Raw genomic sequence first — 18652 nt, 5'->3', positions numbered from 1 at the left:
ACCATGTAGTGTAGATATGCCACGCAAAATTGACTTTTCCAAGTTCATCTTCATGTAGTTTATGTACCCTAACGTGATCAATACTTGGAAATTGAGTTAGTTTCCAAACCAATATTTCATCCAAATTAATTGTTTTGGTCGAAGTTTGTCGTTGTGCCATATGCGATGTAGCCAAAATTTCTATCTCCTTGATTTTTCTAAGAAGCATAATATCGAACATGATACAGGCGTCAATGAACAGGCACGTGTGTGGCCTCCTGTATTGTAAAGTCGAGCTCCGGTTTTCAAAAGATAAAGTAGCCAGAATCATTGTCTTATTTACCTCTTCTATAGTCGGATAAACCCCTCGAAGGAATAGTGTATCGAGCAGGTGATGGGCGGCTTCCAAATGGTTCCATGAAAAAAAACAAGAGCTTGGAATTGTTACACGTTTATTTCCAAGACCTGACTTAGTCATTCTGGTGCCATGAATAAAACGATTAGTTGTTATAGCTTGATATTGTGAAACCAAACTATTCATAATACTTATATCTTCATCATCCTTGAAATCTTCATCAGCTTCATTGTTAATATTTTGTAAAGGATTGGGCCATAGCTCCTCTGTCATTATGTCAGCAACCTCATCATGAAGCAATGCCACAAATCCGTTATATTGAGTATCACTGAACCATGTAAAGAACCTCTCTTCGACAAAGGGTAGCTTGTTTCCTGTTTTCTCAAAATTAACTCCATTAGCTATGTCAATATCCTCCTTCCACTTGATTTCGGCACCACTTTTCTTCGTATGTTCTTCATCAGAGAAGAAGAGTGTCTTTGTGAGGCTTTTGTTTTCAAAGTAAAGAACCTGATGGAAGTTGCAATACGCAGATTTCACATCTTTACAATCTTCGACATCTAAAGAACCTAGGTGACGGAAAACCTTTTGTTCTTCTTTGTTCAAGAGATCGCCAACTGCTAGATGGCTCAAAAAAGAATTAAACCAAAAGTCATGAACGAAGTTGATGATCCAGCTCCTTACAAGCTGCTCGATAACGTTATACTGTTTTTCCACTTCAAACACCTCTCCACTTGCTTTCTCATCTAGCTTTTCAAGCTCATATTGAATTTCCCACAACTGTTTAATGGATAAAACAATTTTTCCGTCAGTTTGTTCTTTTTCTTCAACCTCGACTCGTTTTGCGACTATATACTTTTTCCCTTTATCTGTGTTGTAACCTTTTCTTTTTTTGTTGAGACCTGGAGCCCACTGTTTGTTTTCTTCAATTGATATGTGAAACCTAGATGGAAGTTGTTCAATTGATATGTGATCTTTGACCATTGAGTATAGGTTCATTGTAAGAATTGGGAAATTGATCCTCTTTTTCTTAATTGTTTCAAGAAAATTTTGTAGGAAGAGATTTGATAGAGAAAGCGGCAATGTGGGACATAATTGATTCGGAAAATTTTTATGATTCGAAACAACTAATTCTTCTCCCGGAATTATATACGGATCAAATAAATTGTCGGAGATTGTGTTATCCAATTGGATCTCTTCTTCCTTATCTGTCTCATCAAAATTTTCTTACTCCATTATTGAAAAACTATGATTATCAAGAACCTCTCCTTCAATATTATCAATCTTAGTGATTGAAGTAACTTCGGAGAACTGTCTTCCATATTCAATCTTTGTTTCCGTATATGAAAAATATTCATCGAGAAGAAGAAAATCATACCTGAGGATGCTTTTCAATATAACCCAATTATCTATGAATTGTTTATCTTGGTCAATGAGTCTCCATTGCATTGCATTGAAATCTTCATAGATTCTTTCAGACATATGTTGTTCAACCAAAAAAACCTTATCTTTGTCATGAACTTCTTGATTTTTGAACCAATCTTCCATGCGTTGAATCCAGAAATTTATATGGAATTGACCTTCGAAGAGTGGAATTTTAGAAACTTGATGAATTTTTCTTTCATCCTTCCGATCCATATAAAATTGAATTGTATCTCTAATTGGATCCCAACATAAACGTGAAAAATTTTTCCAACATTCAAGAGGAGATGTATCCATCGATATTTTTATTATTTTTTTTTTTTTGTGAAAAAAACAAAAATTTCCAGAATTTTGATGGCTCTGAATACCACTTCATGTAGTCGCAGCGGAACTAAAATAAGAACAATAAAATAAACGAAGAACTGTAAAGAAAACGATAAATAAACTAAAACTTGATTAACTTCAATGGTTTTTCTCTTCAATATGAATAACAGACTAGACCTTCTTTTATAGGATAATAGACTTTCCTAGATAGACTCAAACTAGGATTCCTATATATTAAAGAAACTAAAACATAGAAACTCCTAAATAAAAGAAATACCAAATTAAGGTAACTTCCTAATCCTATACTAACTAGGACCACTAATGTAGTCGACTAGGTCGTGGGCACGCGTGAACGTGGGCCCACGCGTTATGCGCCTGCATCAGGAACATAACAAAAGGAGTTGGAGGGAGAGGGATGAACTTGCCAGCATACTACATCACATTTTTTTCATAAACCTTCCATATTGTTTTGTTATCAACTCAACTCTTTTAAGTTGTTTGAGGGGCAACTACACAGGCTTTAACAAACGAAGAAATTGGTCTTGGGGGAATAATGGCTGGGTCTTACTCTTACACTCGCCTCAAATGAGTGTTGGGTTTAAATGAATAGCTTAAAATTTAGTATGTATACCGACTTTAAAGCCACTCTTATATTGAAGTTCATAGTTTGGAGGACCGTTCTTCAAGGTGCATCTTGCACGCGTAGCGCCCCTTCAAACACGCTCTTCTTCACTTGTATTATCGACTCTCTATTAAGTTAATGCAAGGAAGAAAATCAAACCACAAAAAAACACAAATTACAATCAAAATAAGTTAGGAGATAATTCATCAACTAAAATATTAACTTAGCTCCACACATCAACTGGTTGTGCAGAAAATTCATCAGTCGTCTTTGAAAAGTCTCATTCAAACTAAGTCAATTTGCATCCAAATAATTTAATCTGTTTGGCCTCATTCATAACTTTACAATAAATATCAGTAGAAGTCTTGGTGGCTAGCTATCTTTGAAATTTCTATATAAAGAAGAAGACACAAGATAAAATCTTAAAACGTTTATTGTTAATAGTCTATAAAACTTCAACAAACAACTAAAAGAATTAGAATGAGAAAATAATGAGTTCAATAGAACCCATTGAAAGGATTGAATAACATAATTTAATGGACCAGAAAATTCTACATATTTTAAAGAATCTCCAATCAATCGTACTCTCACAACACTTGTAAGTCTTAATCAGATAGGAGGACTACTGAAATATTTTGAAAAATTTTGTATCTGGAAAGACTCATTCACTAAAAAGAGTTAGAATCTAGCTAAATGTTCACCTAGAAGTAACTTTTCCAAAAAAAATAACTTAAAGGTAGAGACAACGACGAGAATTGATTCGGAAATTCACGAGGGTAATAAAGATACTAACATAACAAAAGAAATTAGAGGCAGAGGGATGAACTTGCAAGCATGTGCTATTTGATACTTAACACACTACATCACATTTTTTCATGATAAGTTAAAACTTCCACAGTTTTTTTATCAAGTTAACTCTTTTAAGCTGTTGGAGGGCTTTGAACCAAAAAAAAATTTGACATTTCTACACAGGTTAAGCCCGTTCAAACACGCCTGCCCTAATTGTGCACTAATATGCCACTATTAAGATAACGCAAATTTGAAAGAAAGCACAACTAATATTCGTGAGTCTTTATGACTAGCATTGACATTTCTACATAAAGAAGACATAAGAAATACTATCAAACAGAAAGAAAAAAATTCCGTCATTGTCATACCTTACAATGTCATGGCTCCGGTCACTGTCATACCTCCCAAGGGCCATCCAAGTTACCCTACAATTCATTTTTTATATCCTTAATACCCCAACTCCCCAAGTCCAATAAATCATATTTTCCACCTCCATTGTGAATTGAGTTTGAAATCTCTGGGATTTTGGAGTAAATGCGATAACAATTGAGCTAGCAGTTGTTGGCAAATCAAACCCATTGAGAGGGCCGATGAATAATCAAACTTAACAAGGTAGAAAAGTCTGAAGACATGAGAGAAAAGTCTCCGACTAATTTTATTGTCCCAATATTTGCAAGTTTCAATGGATCCATACTTATTTGTCTCTCTATTTGTGGCCATAACATCTTAAGATCTTACGCCCCCACGATGAATTGAGTGGTTGTACAGAAAGCCGAGTCTTGAGACTGATTACGGATAGAATGTCTTTAGATTTTGTGTGTGTGTATATATTGAGAATTCAGTTTAAAGATAGAGTTAATTTCTTGTTTTGATTTCTGTACTTAATAATGAAGTCGAGATCTATTTCTCTAATGATCTTTCTTGCTGCATTTTGCTTACTCAGACCAGATTACAACAAGTTCAGTTTTGGTTTTGTTTGTAAGGAAAGGGAGAGACAAGCTTTGTTGGCCTTCGGAACAGATTTAAAACATCTAAATACTTCATATTTGGATGAAAATTATGAAGATTTTTATTATGGGGAGAATATATTATCTACTTGGGATGGTAAAGAATGTTGCAATTGGACAGGAGTCTTTTGCGATCCGAGAACGGGAAATGTTGTTGAACTTCATCTTCAAAAATTATCACTAGGTGGTAAATTAAATTCTTCTCTGCTTGAACTAAAACAATTAAATCATTTGAACTTAAGCTTTAATAATTTTGAGGGTAGTCAGTTACCTTCTTTCTTGGGGTCTCTCCATAATTTAAGGTATCTCAATCTACGAGGAACAAATTTTGGTGGAATTATTCCTCCGGAACTTGGAAACTTATCCAATCTTCATTTTCTTGATATTAGTAGAACCCACGTAACTGTTAGTGATCTTCAATGGCTCTCTCATCTTTCTTCTCTCCAACATCTTGACATGAGTCATGTGAACCTCAACAGGGTAAGTCATAAGTGGATACATGTGATTAACATGCTCCCATCTTTAGTCGAGTTACGTCTTACTGATTGCAATCTAGATTCATCCATACTCCCAACTCTTCCACACATAAACTTTACATCTCTTTCAATTCTGGATCTTTCTGCCAACGGAATGGATTCGTCATTATTACCTGCATGGTTGTATAATCTTAGTAGACTTGAAGAACTTGATCTAAGTTTCAATAATTTCTACGGAACGATTTCGAAAGATATTGGTTATCTGACTTCAATCAAGAGCCTTGATTTAAGGTATAATTTTGACCTTGAAGGGGAGATACCAAATACCTTGGGAAATCTATGCAACTTGCAGAAATTAAACTTGGGAATGAACAAACTTCGTGGAGATATATCTGAATTTTTTATAAATTCATCTGGATGTATCACCAGTAGTTTGAAGTCGTTGGATTTATCAGATAACAAACTTTCTGGCCCTTTGCCTGAGAAATTGGGGAAATTACAGAATCTCGAATACCTCTCTCTCGATTATAACTCATTTTCTGGTTCAATTCCCTCGTCCTTAGGAAGATTATCATTATTAAGGGGTTTAGACCTTCATGAAAATGAATTGAATGGATCATTGCCGGAAACAATATGGCATCTCTCAAATTTAGAAAGATTAATGGTCTCTGGTAAATTACAGGGCGTTGTAACTGAAGCTAACTTCGCCAATCTCCGAAGACTAAAAGAGTTGTATATTGATTCAGTTGATTTGAAGTTGAGCTCTGCTTGGAAACCTCCTTTTCAACTCAATATGTTATTATTTCAAAATTGTCACATAGGATCTGGATTTCCCCAATGGTTAAAAACACAAAAGGAATTAGCGTATATTGATTTATCCAACGCAAGAATTTCAGGTACAGTTCCTATTTGGTTTTGGAACATGTCTTCTCAAATGAATTACTTGAATCTAGGCCACAATAGTCTCACTGGAGAATTACCAAAGTTATTGAAATTTAGTTCTACTTTTCCAAAAGTTAACTTGACTTCCAACTATTTTAACGGCCCACTACCTAGTGTATCAAATGTTTCAATACTAGATCTTTCTCACAACTTCTTATCCGGTCCTATTTCCTCTTTCCGATGTCATCCAGAGTTTGGCGAAATGTGTACATTAAGATATCTTGATCTCTCAAACAATGCCCTGTTTGGAGAGATTCCAAAACGTTGGTTTCACTCATTATCTTTGTCATTGCTAAACTTGGAAAGTAATAAGTTAACAGGAAAAATTCCAAGCTCTATCGGTTCTTTAGTTGAATTAGAATCCTTGCATTTGGGTAATAACTCTTTATCCGGTGAACTACCTCAGTTATTGCGAAACTGTACCAAGTTAATTACGATTGATCTTGGTGAAAATAAATTCAGTGGAAGCATATCAACATGGCTGCGAGCTGACTTTGCAGGGCTTATACTTCTTAGGTTGCGTCTAAATAAGTTCAGTGGTGGTATTCCAGAAGCACTTTGTGACCTAACTTCACTACGAATACTGGATATCGCTCATAACAACTTATCAGGATCAATTCCAAGATGTTTCAGCAATTTAAGTGCCATGGCTTTGAAGCAAAAAAAACAGATAAACTATATTCGCATCAACCGTTTCTACATTGGGGGATATGAAGAAACTGTTTCACTTGTGACAAAGGGAAAGGAATATGCGTATGGAAACACTCTTGGGCTTGTTACAACCATGGATCTATCTGGAAACAACTTATCCGGAGAAATTCCTCAAGATCTAACAACACTTCATGAGTTAAGATTTTTGAACTTATCTGAGAATCATTTTACAGGAAAGATTCCAACCAAAATAGGAAAGATGAGCACATTGGAATCTCTTGATCTCTCAAGCAACGAACTTTCAGGTGTAATTCCTCAAAGCATTACAGATTTGACTTCTCTGAATCACTTGAACTTGTCATATAATAACTTGTCAGGGAAGATTCCTTCTAGTACCCAATTACAAAGCTTTACTGAACTGAGTTATGTTGGCAACCCTGAACTCTGCGGTATTCCACTCAACAACTGCGATGATGATGGACAAGATCAACCACTCGAATATGGTAGAGGGAAACAAGATGAGGATGATGATTGGCTTGAGATGAAGTGGTTTTATATTAGTGCTATATTGGGATTTGTAATAGGTTTTTGGGGTTTCTGTGGGGTGTTATTATGGAAGCAATCTTGGAGACATGCTTATTTTGGGTTCATTACTTCTAAGACACAAAAGCTCTTCAAGTTTTGCACATGGTAGTTTGGAAATATGTATGATGTATCGATATGGTAACCAGTAAGAACGATGCAAATAACAGAGCAATCTTAATTAGAGTGAGATTTTCGTTCTTCAGGTTGTCATAGGTTTCCTTATTTTTTTCTGTAATTTCATTTGTTGGGGTTTGATGACTTGTTTGTAACCGGCTCATCCGGAACATAGCAACTGAAATGTTATAAGTTAGCATGTGTCAACAATTTAATTATAAGATGCTCCAAAAAGAAACTCAATATTTGAGGTTCTGGCCTCTTGAGGACCTCAATTTTCCACTCAATATTACAAAGAAAATTACCCACCTAGAAAATTAAGTAAATTTTATGTTTTCGGAGTGTTGCATTTCAGATTTCTTTTAAATTGAAAATTTCGGTTGTGTCATATAGTAAAGAGACTCCCAATTGAAACTCGACACATGGGACAATTAGAGTGTTTTATAGTTTCGCACTGGAGATGCTCTAAAACTTCAAATTCTTCATCCATCCACACCTGATATTCATAATTGACAAGTTCTTTTATCAACTATATCTCTCCGCCCAACGTAAATTTTAAGGAAAAAATTGCATTTTTATACAATCAATATATTAAAACCAATAAACGGGGCAACCACCAATTGGGCCACACCTAACCAGAGTAAACCTACTCCGCTACTCGGTCGAAGTCTTGACTAGATGATCAACTCTCACTGAAAGAGAAATAGTCTGGCCACCAACAAAAACTCACCCTTGATTTTAGGTTCGTTGCGTCTGAATTTGATACCCATGTTTGTGTTTAATTTCTCTATCTTCCTGGTTTTCTTGATTGTAGTATTTGCCAAGGACCAAGGTTTACATGTTCTATACTTCTTTGTGTATAAACTTAATACTTCCGTACTCAAAGAACTTCCTAAAGTTAACCCTCAATATCCTCAACTGAAGCGTTAGTTGTTCAATGACAATCGTACTCAAAGACTTGTGATGATGCGTTTGGTAAATTTGTGGGCATCCACCTCAAAACCAATCAACCATAAGTGAAAAGAACCTAGAGGTTACATTCTTGGTTACTAGATTACTTTTCCCTCATGTGGGTGGGACTATTCTCGCAGAATCTAGCTATTCTACGGCCTTAGATTGCTCGACATTCACCTTCTTCACCAGTTCGACACAAAAAAACTCTTCAGTACGTACTCCTAGCTCCCTCCCTCCCTTCGCATTAATAGTAAAGACGAAAAGTTAGGATGGCATTCTCTCTCCCTCTCCTAGTTTCCATATCTCTTTTCTATTCCGTCTGTCCCTCAGATGACCCCTCAGTCCTCTTAACATAGGAGAGATAAAACTAAAGAGAAATATTCATAGAGGGGGTGGCATTGCTCTCCCAACGCTTGGGATATTCTCGGAGATGCAAAAAAAAAATTACAAAAAGATAAAACTACATTGTATTTGGGGGCACCATGAACAAAATATCATACACTATATGCTATACAAAAAAAATTATTGTGCTTTTAAACTCTTTCTTGGATTACTTGATAGTTAGTGAAATTAAGATTTAAGACATAGTATTAAAAGTTTAATGAACAAATTAATACATGACCTGTACAAATAGTTCAACATGTGATCAACTCAAAAGGATCAAGATCATGGAAGTTCATTGGGAAAAATGTAAAATTGATCCAGAAAAGAAAACTATAAGAACTTCAATTTGTTTGTAAATCAAAGTTCCAAGCAATGAATTGTTTATCAACTAGAACATGCAACATGGTTTACTCTTCAGAATTCACTAGTTTGAGTCCCATCATAATACTATTGAATTGCATCTTGAAATTTTTAAATTTCAATATTGTGTAGATTTATCAAATGCCACTAACTTGTCGTCATTTGCGAAATTAAATACATGTAATAAAGAGTGTTCATCTTCACCAACAACATTTGTCTAATGAAGTTTACTTTAAATAGAAAAAGTACAATAATCAAGATATTGAGATATGGAAGATATACTGGATATGGTGACTACTAATATACAAGATATGGAATATATCGAAAGATACAAAATATATGAGACGGATCGAGATGAAGAGATCCGACGATAAAAGAAGAGACCAAGATATATGAAGATGAGAAGAAATATTCATATATTCAAGATATCTCTTATATTGTATTATTTCCTAAGTTTAGTTAGGAAACTTAGGGAAATAGATAACCCGAACACTGTATAAATATGAGTTGGGTTCCAGAGTTTAAATTATCGAGTTATTAAGTTATGTAACCGATCAACCCTACATACAATTGTATGTGGTGATTATAATAATGAAAGTATTTCTCCGTGGATGTAGGTCTTAAGTATTCGATCGAACCACGTTAAACATTGTGTCTTTACTTTTAACATATCTCGGATTATCACATAATCGTGAATTTAACACAAGATGAAAAAAGAAAATCAGCAAAAGCCCACTTTTATCTACAAAAGAAATTTAACAAAGAAAAAAAAAATCATGAATGGGTCAAATGATGGGTATACTTAGGTCTAAGTAATTCAGATAGTGTTGATAACAATAACGAACACTAACCAAATCGAGGATGAAAATTTGAAAGGGTGATGCTACAGTTACTTAGAGGAAACATGTCATCCTCTAAGTACCAAATTCTAAGTCACTCTATCATTTACCAATTTGAAAATATTCTCTCGTAAAATTGTATGTTAGTAATATGTCATATAACATGTCATAAATCAGCTGCTTAATGAAATGAAGGCAGAAATTAATGCTTATAAAAATTAGTACCCTATCAACAATATGTTTAAGCTCATTATCTGCAACTATAATATTGAGTGTCTGAACACTTGGAATCCAAGGACTTCCCCCATTGTGATCGAAAAGCTCTAACCTGTCAGCTTGTGATCCCTCCATTATTTGTGGAAATTTTTCTCCAAACTACATATATATATATATATATATATTGAAAGGTAATATATTTATTCGTGTCTCAAACCGTGGATCTAGAGTGTATAACCAACTTGGTATGTCTAACCCGTTAGAAGTAATAGAATGCATTGGTAATTAACCATATAACCACACTAGAAAACCTAGTAACCTAGCTTTCTCATATTTTTTTTCGGAGAAGATAAAATAGTATCATTAATGAAAAAACAATGCAATGGCAGAAGCCTAGATGGCTAACCATCCAATACACAGACAATAGCTTTCTCATTTCATTAATCAGAAATAATGGAAACCCTAATAACTCATCTAATATGTACTCCTAACTACTTAACTCAAGCATCTTGACTAGCTAAAAAGAACTTATATGCATGTTAATTAACCATATAATCAAACTATATTAATTAACCAATTATATGTTGATGAAGCTAAATTTATCTTTAATCAATTAAACTACAACAGATCTATAAAACAAATTAGTAACTAAATTTATAAGATCAAAGAAAAGGTTCAAGTTTCTTTGGATGATCCATTGACTTAAAACAACGATTACTCTATTAGGGATATCATTATCGACTAATATCTAAGACCTAATAACAATGTTTCTTTAACCTAAAACCTTACAACTCACTTCTCTTTTGGAGATCAAAACTAGATTAGGGTTTTGCATGGTTGTAAGCATCTACTACTGTTTTTTGGGGGATGAAGGTATATATATAGTTCAATTTAGGGAGCTAACCTACCTCTCATAGTAAAGACAAACGAGAAGAAGGAAGATATAACTAAACTAAACAAGACAATATATATAAGAAAGATGGATAAATGGATCTAGTACTAGCAATTATAAGGTTATAATTTCATAAACTCTATGGATGTAGTGAAAAGTATATGTATAGGTAGCTAAGCTTGCCTGGTTGTTGTGGATGATCTTCTTCTTCTTCTGGAAGAAAACATGGTGTAAAGAATGAAGCCTGGTCCGAGATCCATACATGAAAATTACATATAAAACACTACCCATGTTTCATATTTATGGAGTAGAAAGATATGAGTGTGTAAGCATAAAAGATAAAAAGATGGATGAATACATGGAAGGATCTTGGCTCAAACTTCATTCTAGACACTCTGCTTTCCTTCTTAATTGATCTACAACATCAACATCATAATCATCTCTCTATCTCTCTCTTCCCTATGTTCATGATTCAACAATCAAAGCTTACAAGGCTGCAAGAGGTCTATGGGTACTGATAAGTGTCAATTGTCTCTCTTCAAGTAAGGTTAAATGGTAGAGAGTAGGTGAATGATGATGGGTGGATGAGCTAGCACCATTATTTAATATATAATAGAGAGAGAGAGAGAGGCACAGACACACATGAGGGACAGGTCATATTGGTGCATAAAATAATGGAAATCTGATGAGAAAATGTGAAAAGGAAGTTGTCTTCTTCTCAAGACTATCTTTTCTTTTTTGGATGGTGAGAGGAGACAAGTGATTAAGGCTTTTACAGGCTCTCCCTCTATGAAAAGAAAATAAAAGAAAGATGGTGAAGAGAGGTAGGCACTGAAAATAACAATGAGCCAAAGAGAAGAAGCATGGGATCATAGTGGACAAAGGACATAAGACCCCTCAAGAGTCAAGACTGAGACTTTAATGTAGTAAAATCAAATTATATATAGTCAAAACTACTCTATTAACGAAGAAACAAATTAGCCAACTAAAACAATAAAAAACAAACAAGAAAACAACAACCCATGTTGCAGAAGTGAGAGATTAGTAAACCCCAAAACCCTAATTAATCAAACCCACCGTGACAAGTGTAACTAAAGATTAAAAATTCAAGGGGGGAAAAGGGAGTAGTAATTACCCTCTCCACAGCTAAGCTTGGTTCCTTTATAACGAGTTTGAGTCCGTAAGAATTCAAGAACAGTAGTTGAAGGATCGATTGTTGAAAGCTGAAATCTCTCACCATTAATGGCGAAAACAAGGTTATTATTATTATTATCATCTTCTCTGCTTCCTCCCATTTCTGATAAACCAGCTGGGTAGTGATAAAACTATAGGAGTGGCTTAGAAATACTAATAAAATCCAGAGGAACATGATTCAGTTGGACTTGAATAAAGATTTGGAAAGTCCAAATTTTTTTGAATAAATTATTCTTTTTTTTTTGTTGAAAGGAATAAATTATTCTTTTGTTCTGAATTTGTTGTTTGTGTGGATAGTAGCGGTGGAAGTTGGGAGCATTTTGAATACGACACCTAGGAGGGAGAGAGAGGAGCTGATTCTAGACAGAGAAAGAAAGAGGTTGTTGATATCAGTGATATCTTACTTGCCAGCTGCTACTAAGGGCATCTTCTTTGTATAAAAAGGCACCCATAAATTTAAGAGTTAGGGAAGTTTTATAAGGCCTCCCCGATTTTGTTAAAAGGCCTCCCCATGAACCATTTTACTTACAAAAATGTTTTAGAGCTAGAAACCTGAGCCAGGAAAGCAGCATTAAGATACGCCAACGCATTACCGAGGGGTCGAGGTGCAGCTCGGTATGTCTCGAACATCAATCCAGTTTTAGTTTGGGAAGAAAAACTTCTATGCGGGCCCCAATCAGGGATTTTAATACTTAGGAGTTGTAGTATCATCAGGAGGACTCTCCAAAAATTTCTCCAATGTAAGCTTTATATGATCTGAGCCTTTAAGTATGTCAACTGATGAACCTGCAGCAAGAAGTATAGTAGCAATATCAGAGGGAAACCGGTTCCTCTGTGCCATTATCAAATTTCCCCCCAAACTAGCGGTGTTCCGGATAAACTTCGACGCAACCTTGTTCATATGATCAGCAATTTTCTTGAATACTAGATTTTCTGGTGTCTGATAACCATCTTTTCTCTCTTCATTCAAAGCCTGGATAACATTTGAGATTGTGACAGCTGCTCCAATTTTAATCCCAGTGCTATCACTTCTAATCGCTGAAAGCTCAGGAATATGTTTTAGATCAATGTACTTGTCATAATGGTTCAGCTCCTTATAATAGCCTGTACTTGTATTACCAACAACTAGTTTAACTGCAGTGCTGTTTTCAGATCCAATGGATTCCAGAAGGCTCTTAAGTTCCTCAACACTAACCGGACTGTACCAATAATGCTCATTTGAGTCCAATATGGTTTTAGACTTAACTTCCTTCTTTAAGAACTCGGGGAAGGTGCAAATCTCATTTTTAGGAGAATAGAAGGGTAATTTACTTACTTTCTCCTCTGAACTGTCGTCTTTCTTCCAAAAGGAATTCAGACCTAAATCTTCCATATCAACATCAGCTGCAAAACTTTTGCAGGCATCAGCTATTGGTCGATAACCTGTGCACCTACAGAGGTTTCCCGAAATAGCCTTCTCAGCTTCAGATACCGTGAGCTTTGAAAATCCAGGAGGCGGACTGCCATCTTTAGCTTTCTCAGCATTGAGAAGATCAGAAAAGAGAGACATACACATGCCTGGAGTACAGAAGCCACACTGAGAAGCATGAAAACCAGCAATTCTTTTGTGGATAGGGTGAAACCCATCTTTGATGTTTCCAAGGCCTTCAGTAGTCGTAATTGAACATCCATTGATACTACATAGAAGAGTCAAGCATGAGCTAACTGTAAAATCCTCAACTTTTTCAAGTAGCGGGTCGTACTTGGAGAGTAAAACGACACAAGCTCCGCAGCCACCTGCAATTGAAAAGAAAAAGAACTTTAGATGACCAAATTGTAGAAACCAAAATACTGCTTGTCTTTTACTCTCCAAGTTCAGGATTCAGTCACTGTAAGAAATTGAACCCTATTAACAACACTAATACAACAAAAGAGAACAATCTTATTAGTACAGTCAGAAAGTTGCTACGGGACTAGGTGTGTGTGCGGTTAGGTGGTCCCACATTGCTTGGGAGAGTGTCTGCAGCTTGGGTTGTTGATATGTCGTCAAGCTTAGTAAGTATCGAAGTCTCCAAGTGTGGAACAAAACCTCATACCAAGCCAGGTGGTGGCTGAGTGAGGACATAATCGACATGTGGGCGGGTCCCAACTCCCAACGTCACCGGGAAAGCGTTTCGCTCCAGTACGTGGCACCGGTACTGTTACGCGGTACGCTACCATGTATGTATCCGATACGCTAGGAGTATACCTCTTTGGTGCACTATTTTTGGTTCCGGTATGTTTTGGGCTATTTCCATAGACAATATATAGTCTCGATGATGCATATATACTAGTTAAACATACTCTTAGATTCTATCTTGATAAAATCTGATAGTTTTAACTAGTTAACTAGGAAATCGCGTAATTAATTACTCAAGTAGATGAGCTTATAGATTTTTACAAAGATATTAGGTTAATTTAAGCCGCAAATTAACCAAGTAGATGAGCTTATAGATTTTTCCCCTCTTATCATCAATAATTCGACTATCAACATTAAATCAAAAACTTGAAGTGCTTATTTCATCCCTTGTGTTTCAATATGATGTGCCTTGTTTTATCATATCTACAGAAGTGAGAGATTAGTAAACCCCAAACCCTAATTAATGAAACCCACCGTGACAAGTATAACTAAAGATTAAAAATTCAAGGGGGGAAAAGGGAGTAGTAATTACCCTCTCCACAGCTAAGCTTGGTTCCTTTATAACGAGTTTGAGTACGTAAGAATTCAAGAACAGTAGTTGAAGGATCGATTGTAGAAAGTTGAAATCTCTCACCATTAATGGCGAAAACAAGGTTATTATTATTATTATCATCTTCTCTGCTTCCTCCCATTTCTGATAAACCAGCTGGGTAGTGATAAAACTATAGGAGTGGCTTAGAAATACTAATAAAATCCAGAGGAACATGATTCAGTTGACTTGAATACAGATTGGGAAAAGTCCAATTCTTTTGAATAAATTATTATTTTGTTCTGAATTTGTTGTTTGTGTGGATAGTAGCGGTGGAAGTTGGGAGCAAATTTGAATACGACACCGAGGAGAGAGAGAGAGAGAAGCTGATTCTAGACAGAGAAAGGAAGAGGCTGGTACAGTGATATCAGTGATATCTTACTTGCCAGCTGCTACTAAGGGCATCTTCTTTGTATAAAAAGGCACCCATAAATTTAAGTTATACGGTTTCCTGTCCATTAATAATTTTGGCCCCGGCTTTGGGGAATAAAGAAAATTCTCCGGGGAATAAATTCTCCAGGGAATTCAGTTTTTTTTTAAAATTCTCCGGGGAATAAATTTTTATGGGGAGTGCAAATTACATTTTTTTTTAAAGTTCTCGTCCATCTCATCTATTCTCTCTGCCACTTCATCTTCTTGCCACCTCATCATCTTCTCCGACGAAAGTTGCCGGCCGAAAACTTTTCCGGCCGGCGACCTTCAAAAAAAAAAAAAAAATTTTTTTTCTCTCTTCCTCTCTCTCTCTCTAACACTCCGGCGAAGGGAGACCTTCGCCGGAGATCTGGTCTGTCCATGGACAGACCTTCAAGGTCTGTCCACGAACAGACCAGATCTGTTCGTGGACAGACCTTGGAGGTCTGTCCATGAACAGTCCTTCCAAGGTCTGTCCACGAACAGTCCTCCAAAGGTCTGTTCATGGACAGACCTCCAAGGTCTGTCCATGGACAGACCAGATCTCCGGCGAAGGTCTCCCTTCGCCGGAGTGTTAGAGAGAGAGAGAGGAAGAGAGAAAAAAATTTTTTTTTTTTTTTGAAGGTCGCGGCCGGAAACTTCGCTGGAGAAGATGATGAGGTGGCAAGAAGATGAAGTGGCAGAGAGGTGATGAGTTATAGCATCTTCTAAAATTAAAAGCCCCTTAGCAATAAAACATAAACATAAAAGTCAATCTTATTTGACTAGTTTCAAGAAAAGTCTTTATTCCCCAGAGAATTTTCTTTATTCCCCAAAGCCGCGACCATAATATTTTTTTTTTTGCTTCAAAGAACACATATATTACTAAAACAAGATTATTATTACAATATATAGATAAAAGAGGGAATGATCGGAAGGTGCAAAAATGGACCGAAAATAAGGACCCAGCCCAATCATAACCGAATATGTAAAAGGAGTCCAAATGCGCCAGAACCCTAGAGGAAATTACTGCAACACTCGTGAGTTCTTATCAAATCTACAAAAGATGCCACTGAAATTTGCCCGGGAACGCGCGAAAATTTCAGAACTTGTGTGCTTCATGAAGTGATGGATCAGAACGTTGCAGCTGGTTTGTCACATCCCCCATAAATTTCTCTCCCTTGCCTATTCAAATCACTCTCTTTATTCCAAAACATCTCTCCAAAACCGTTCTCTCTCTCAAAACCGAAAGTTTAACTCCAAAAAACCACCAGCCATTAAAGAAAAGAAGCCGAAAACCACCAGCCATTAAAGAAGAGAAGCCGAAAACCACCACCCATTGAAGAAGAGAACCCGAAAAATAAATAAATTATTTCACCTGATCTCAGTTCCAAATGACAGCCACTATCCTTATTTGTTGAAGAAGGAAGTTGCAGAAAGAAACCTTATTCATTCCCTCAGATTTTTGATCAATCAAAGGTATGCTTTTTTTTCCTTTCGCTATATCATAAACAAAAATTTGGGTTTTATAAGATATGGGGTCTGTTATTTTTTTTGTTCAAATAAACCTAATGTTCAAAATTTTGCTACTAAAAAATCATACAAGTTCTAAAATAACGTTAATGTCAGATCATAAAGTTGTATACTGTACACAGAAGAAATACCCACGAAATTTCACTGTGTACAGGAAAAACAAATAGTAGTGGTAAACCAGTTGATTTCTTGTACACAGGATGGGTCCCTTCATTAAGTTTTCCGTATCTAACCCACATGGATTGATAGTTTACTTGTTAATAAAACACATTGAACTCTTTCGTATTTCCACATGACCATGCACACGAAATGTTTGGTTACTAAAAATTTGTGTTCAGTAAAATGATTATTCAATTTTCTGTACATTTGGTTACTATTGTAAATTTGTATAATGTTTGGTAAAATGTTTGGTTACTGCTGTAAATTTGTATAATGTACAAAGAAGAATACCCAGTAAAATGACCATTTAACTCCGTACATGTACAAATAAAATAGTAGTAAACTAGATGATTTCCAGTAAACTGGATGGTTCCCATCATCAAGTTTTCTGTATCTAACACACAGATGATTTCCAGAAAATTCAAGTCCTTCTTATGTGACTGGTTTGTAATTTTTTTCAGGTCTCAGCAGATGAAACCATTTTAGTTGACAAACAAACCAAAGGAAAGAGAAAAATTGCTGAGGTGAAAGCAGAAGGAAGCCGAAAGAAAAAGGCAAATCTGACTGTACCTGAAGTTGGCTCTGCTACTGAGGCCAAATACAGACTAGATGACTTGGTTGCCTTTCCCAGTGAACGGAAAAATAGACCACATGCTTTGGCAGCAAGGTTGTCAAAGGCATACAGATATCCGCTGAAGAATACATGGACGCAGTTAAGAATTACTTATCCGAAGTTGACAAACATCCAGAAGGAGTTGCTTGCAGCGACTCCATTCCATGATTTGGTGATGGCGTTTATCCATGACAAGATTGACATGGACAACACATGTAGACCTAACAAAGCAATTTTTGAACTCATGTGCTTGTATTCCAGTTCAATAGCAAGTTTCAACTTCGTCGGCAAGGTGTTAAAAGTACAGCCTGAGGATATTTCTCTCATTCTTGGCATGCCCTTGGGAGGGAAGGTAACAGATGTTTTCCCAACCACCAAAGTACTCGAGAAACCTCAACTAGATTTTTGTGAGAAGTACTTCATAGGGTTACCTACAAAAGTGTCATGTATTAAAATCTCTAATGCACTGAGAAAGGCTGTGCGTGAAGAGGATGAAATGGATGCCATTAGGTTGATAATCATGTCAAATGTTGCAAATATTTTATTTGCTCCATAATCAGGGTACTTGGTGCCAACACAAATTCTACTTTACGTGGAATCAATGGAAACCAAAAAGAGTTACAATTGGCCAATGGTGGTGCACTAGTACATGATTGACCACATCAATCGGCACCCTAACGACCCAATCAGAGTTTTCGGCTGCCTCGTTATCATGCCTGTGAGTATGTTTAAGTTTATTTCAGTTATATCTTAACATTGAAGTGCCTTATTCAACATAAAAATTTGTTCGTCTTATTTAAAGCTATGGTTTTGCGAACATACGCTATGTTATGAAAGAGAGGAGAAGTACAAAGATGAAATCCCCAGAATTGCAAGGTGGTCTCTAAGGAAAATAGATGAAAGCTTAGATGAGAAGCTAGCCGGTCTGATAGAGGAACAAGTAACATAATACTTTAATTAAATGTAAACCAATTAGTTTACTGTAAACTTATTGGTTTACTGTAAACTTATTGGTATATCAATAGTAAACTTATTGATATACTGAAATGTTTTTAATTTACATTAACATATTCACTACACAAGTGTTAATAAAAGGTAATAATTA

General features: G+C 35.8%; 2 protein-coding genes and 1 pseudogene across 2 annotated transcripts; 1 reads left to right on the top strand and 2 right to left on the bottom strand.

Moving 5' to 3' along the window:
• Positions 1 to 125: 125 nt before the first annotated feature.
• LOC147558740 (NAP1-related protein 2 pseudogene) lies at positions 126 to 3927 on the bottom strand (annotated as a pseudogene).
• A 451-nt stretch (positions 3928 to 4378) lies between these two features.
• Positions 4379 to 7261, top strand: LOC147558739 (receptor-like protein EIX2). The gene is made up of 2 exons (XM_086659098.1): positions 4379 to 4800; positions 4978 to 7261. Exons 1-2 carry the CDS (start codon positions 4379 to 4381, stop codon positions 7259 to 7261), a joined length of 2706 nt encoding a protein of 901 aa, XP_086515224.1.
• Positions 7262 to 11835: 4574 nt separating this feature from the next.
• LOC147558738 (putative aldehyde oxidase 4) lies at positions 11836 to 15205 on the bottom strand. Its single transcript, XM_086660449.1, has 2 exons — positions 14796 to 15205; positions 11836 to 13881 (listed from the first exon to the last, which is right to left on the bottom strand). The coding sequence occupies exons 1-2, from the start codon at positions 14953 to 14955 to the stop codon at positions 12791 to 12793; spliced, it is 1251 nt and encodes a 416-aa protein (XP_086516575.1). The 5' UTR covers positions 14956 to 15205; the 3' UTR covers positions 11836 to 12790.
• Between the last annotated feature and the right edge of the window lie 3447 nt (positions 15206 to 18652).

The sequence above is a fragment of the Eschscholzia californica genome, unplaced genomic scaffold (assembly GCF_041429995.1).
Source record: "Eschscholzia californica isolate CP2 unplaced genomic scaffold, dmEscCali1.0.p SCAF_2, whole genome shotgun sequence".
Classification (NCBI taxonomy): Eukaryota; Viridiplantae; Streptophyta; class Magnoliopsida; order Ranunculales; family Papaveraceae; genus Eschscholzia; species Eschscholzia californica.
This window is presented reverse-complemented; position numbering and strand designations above follow the sequence as displayed.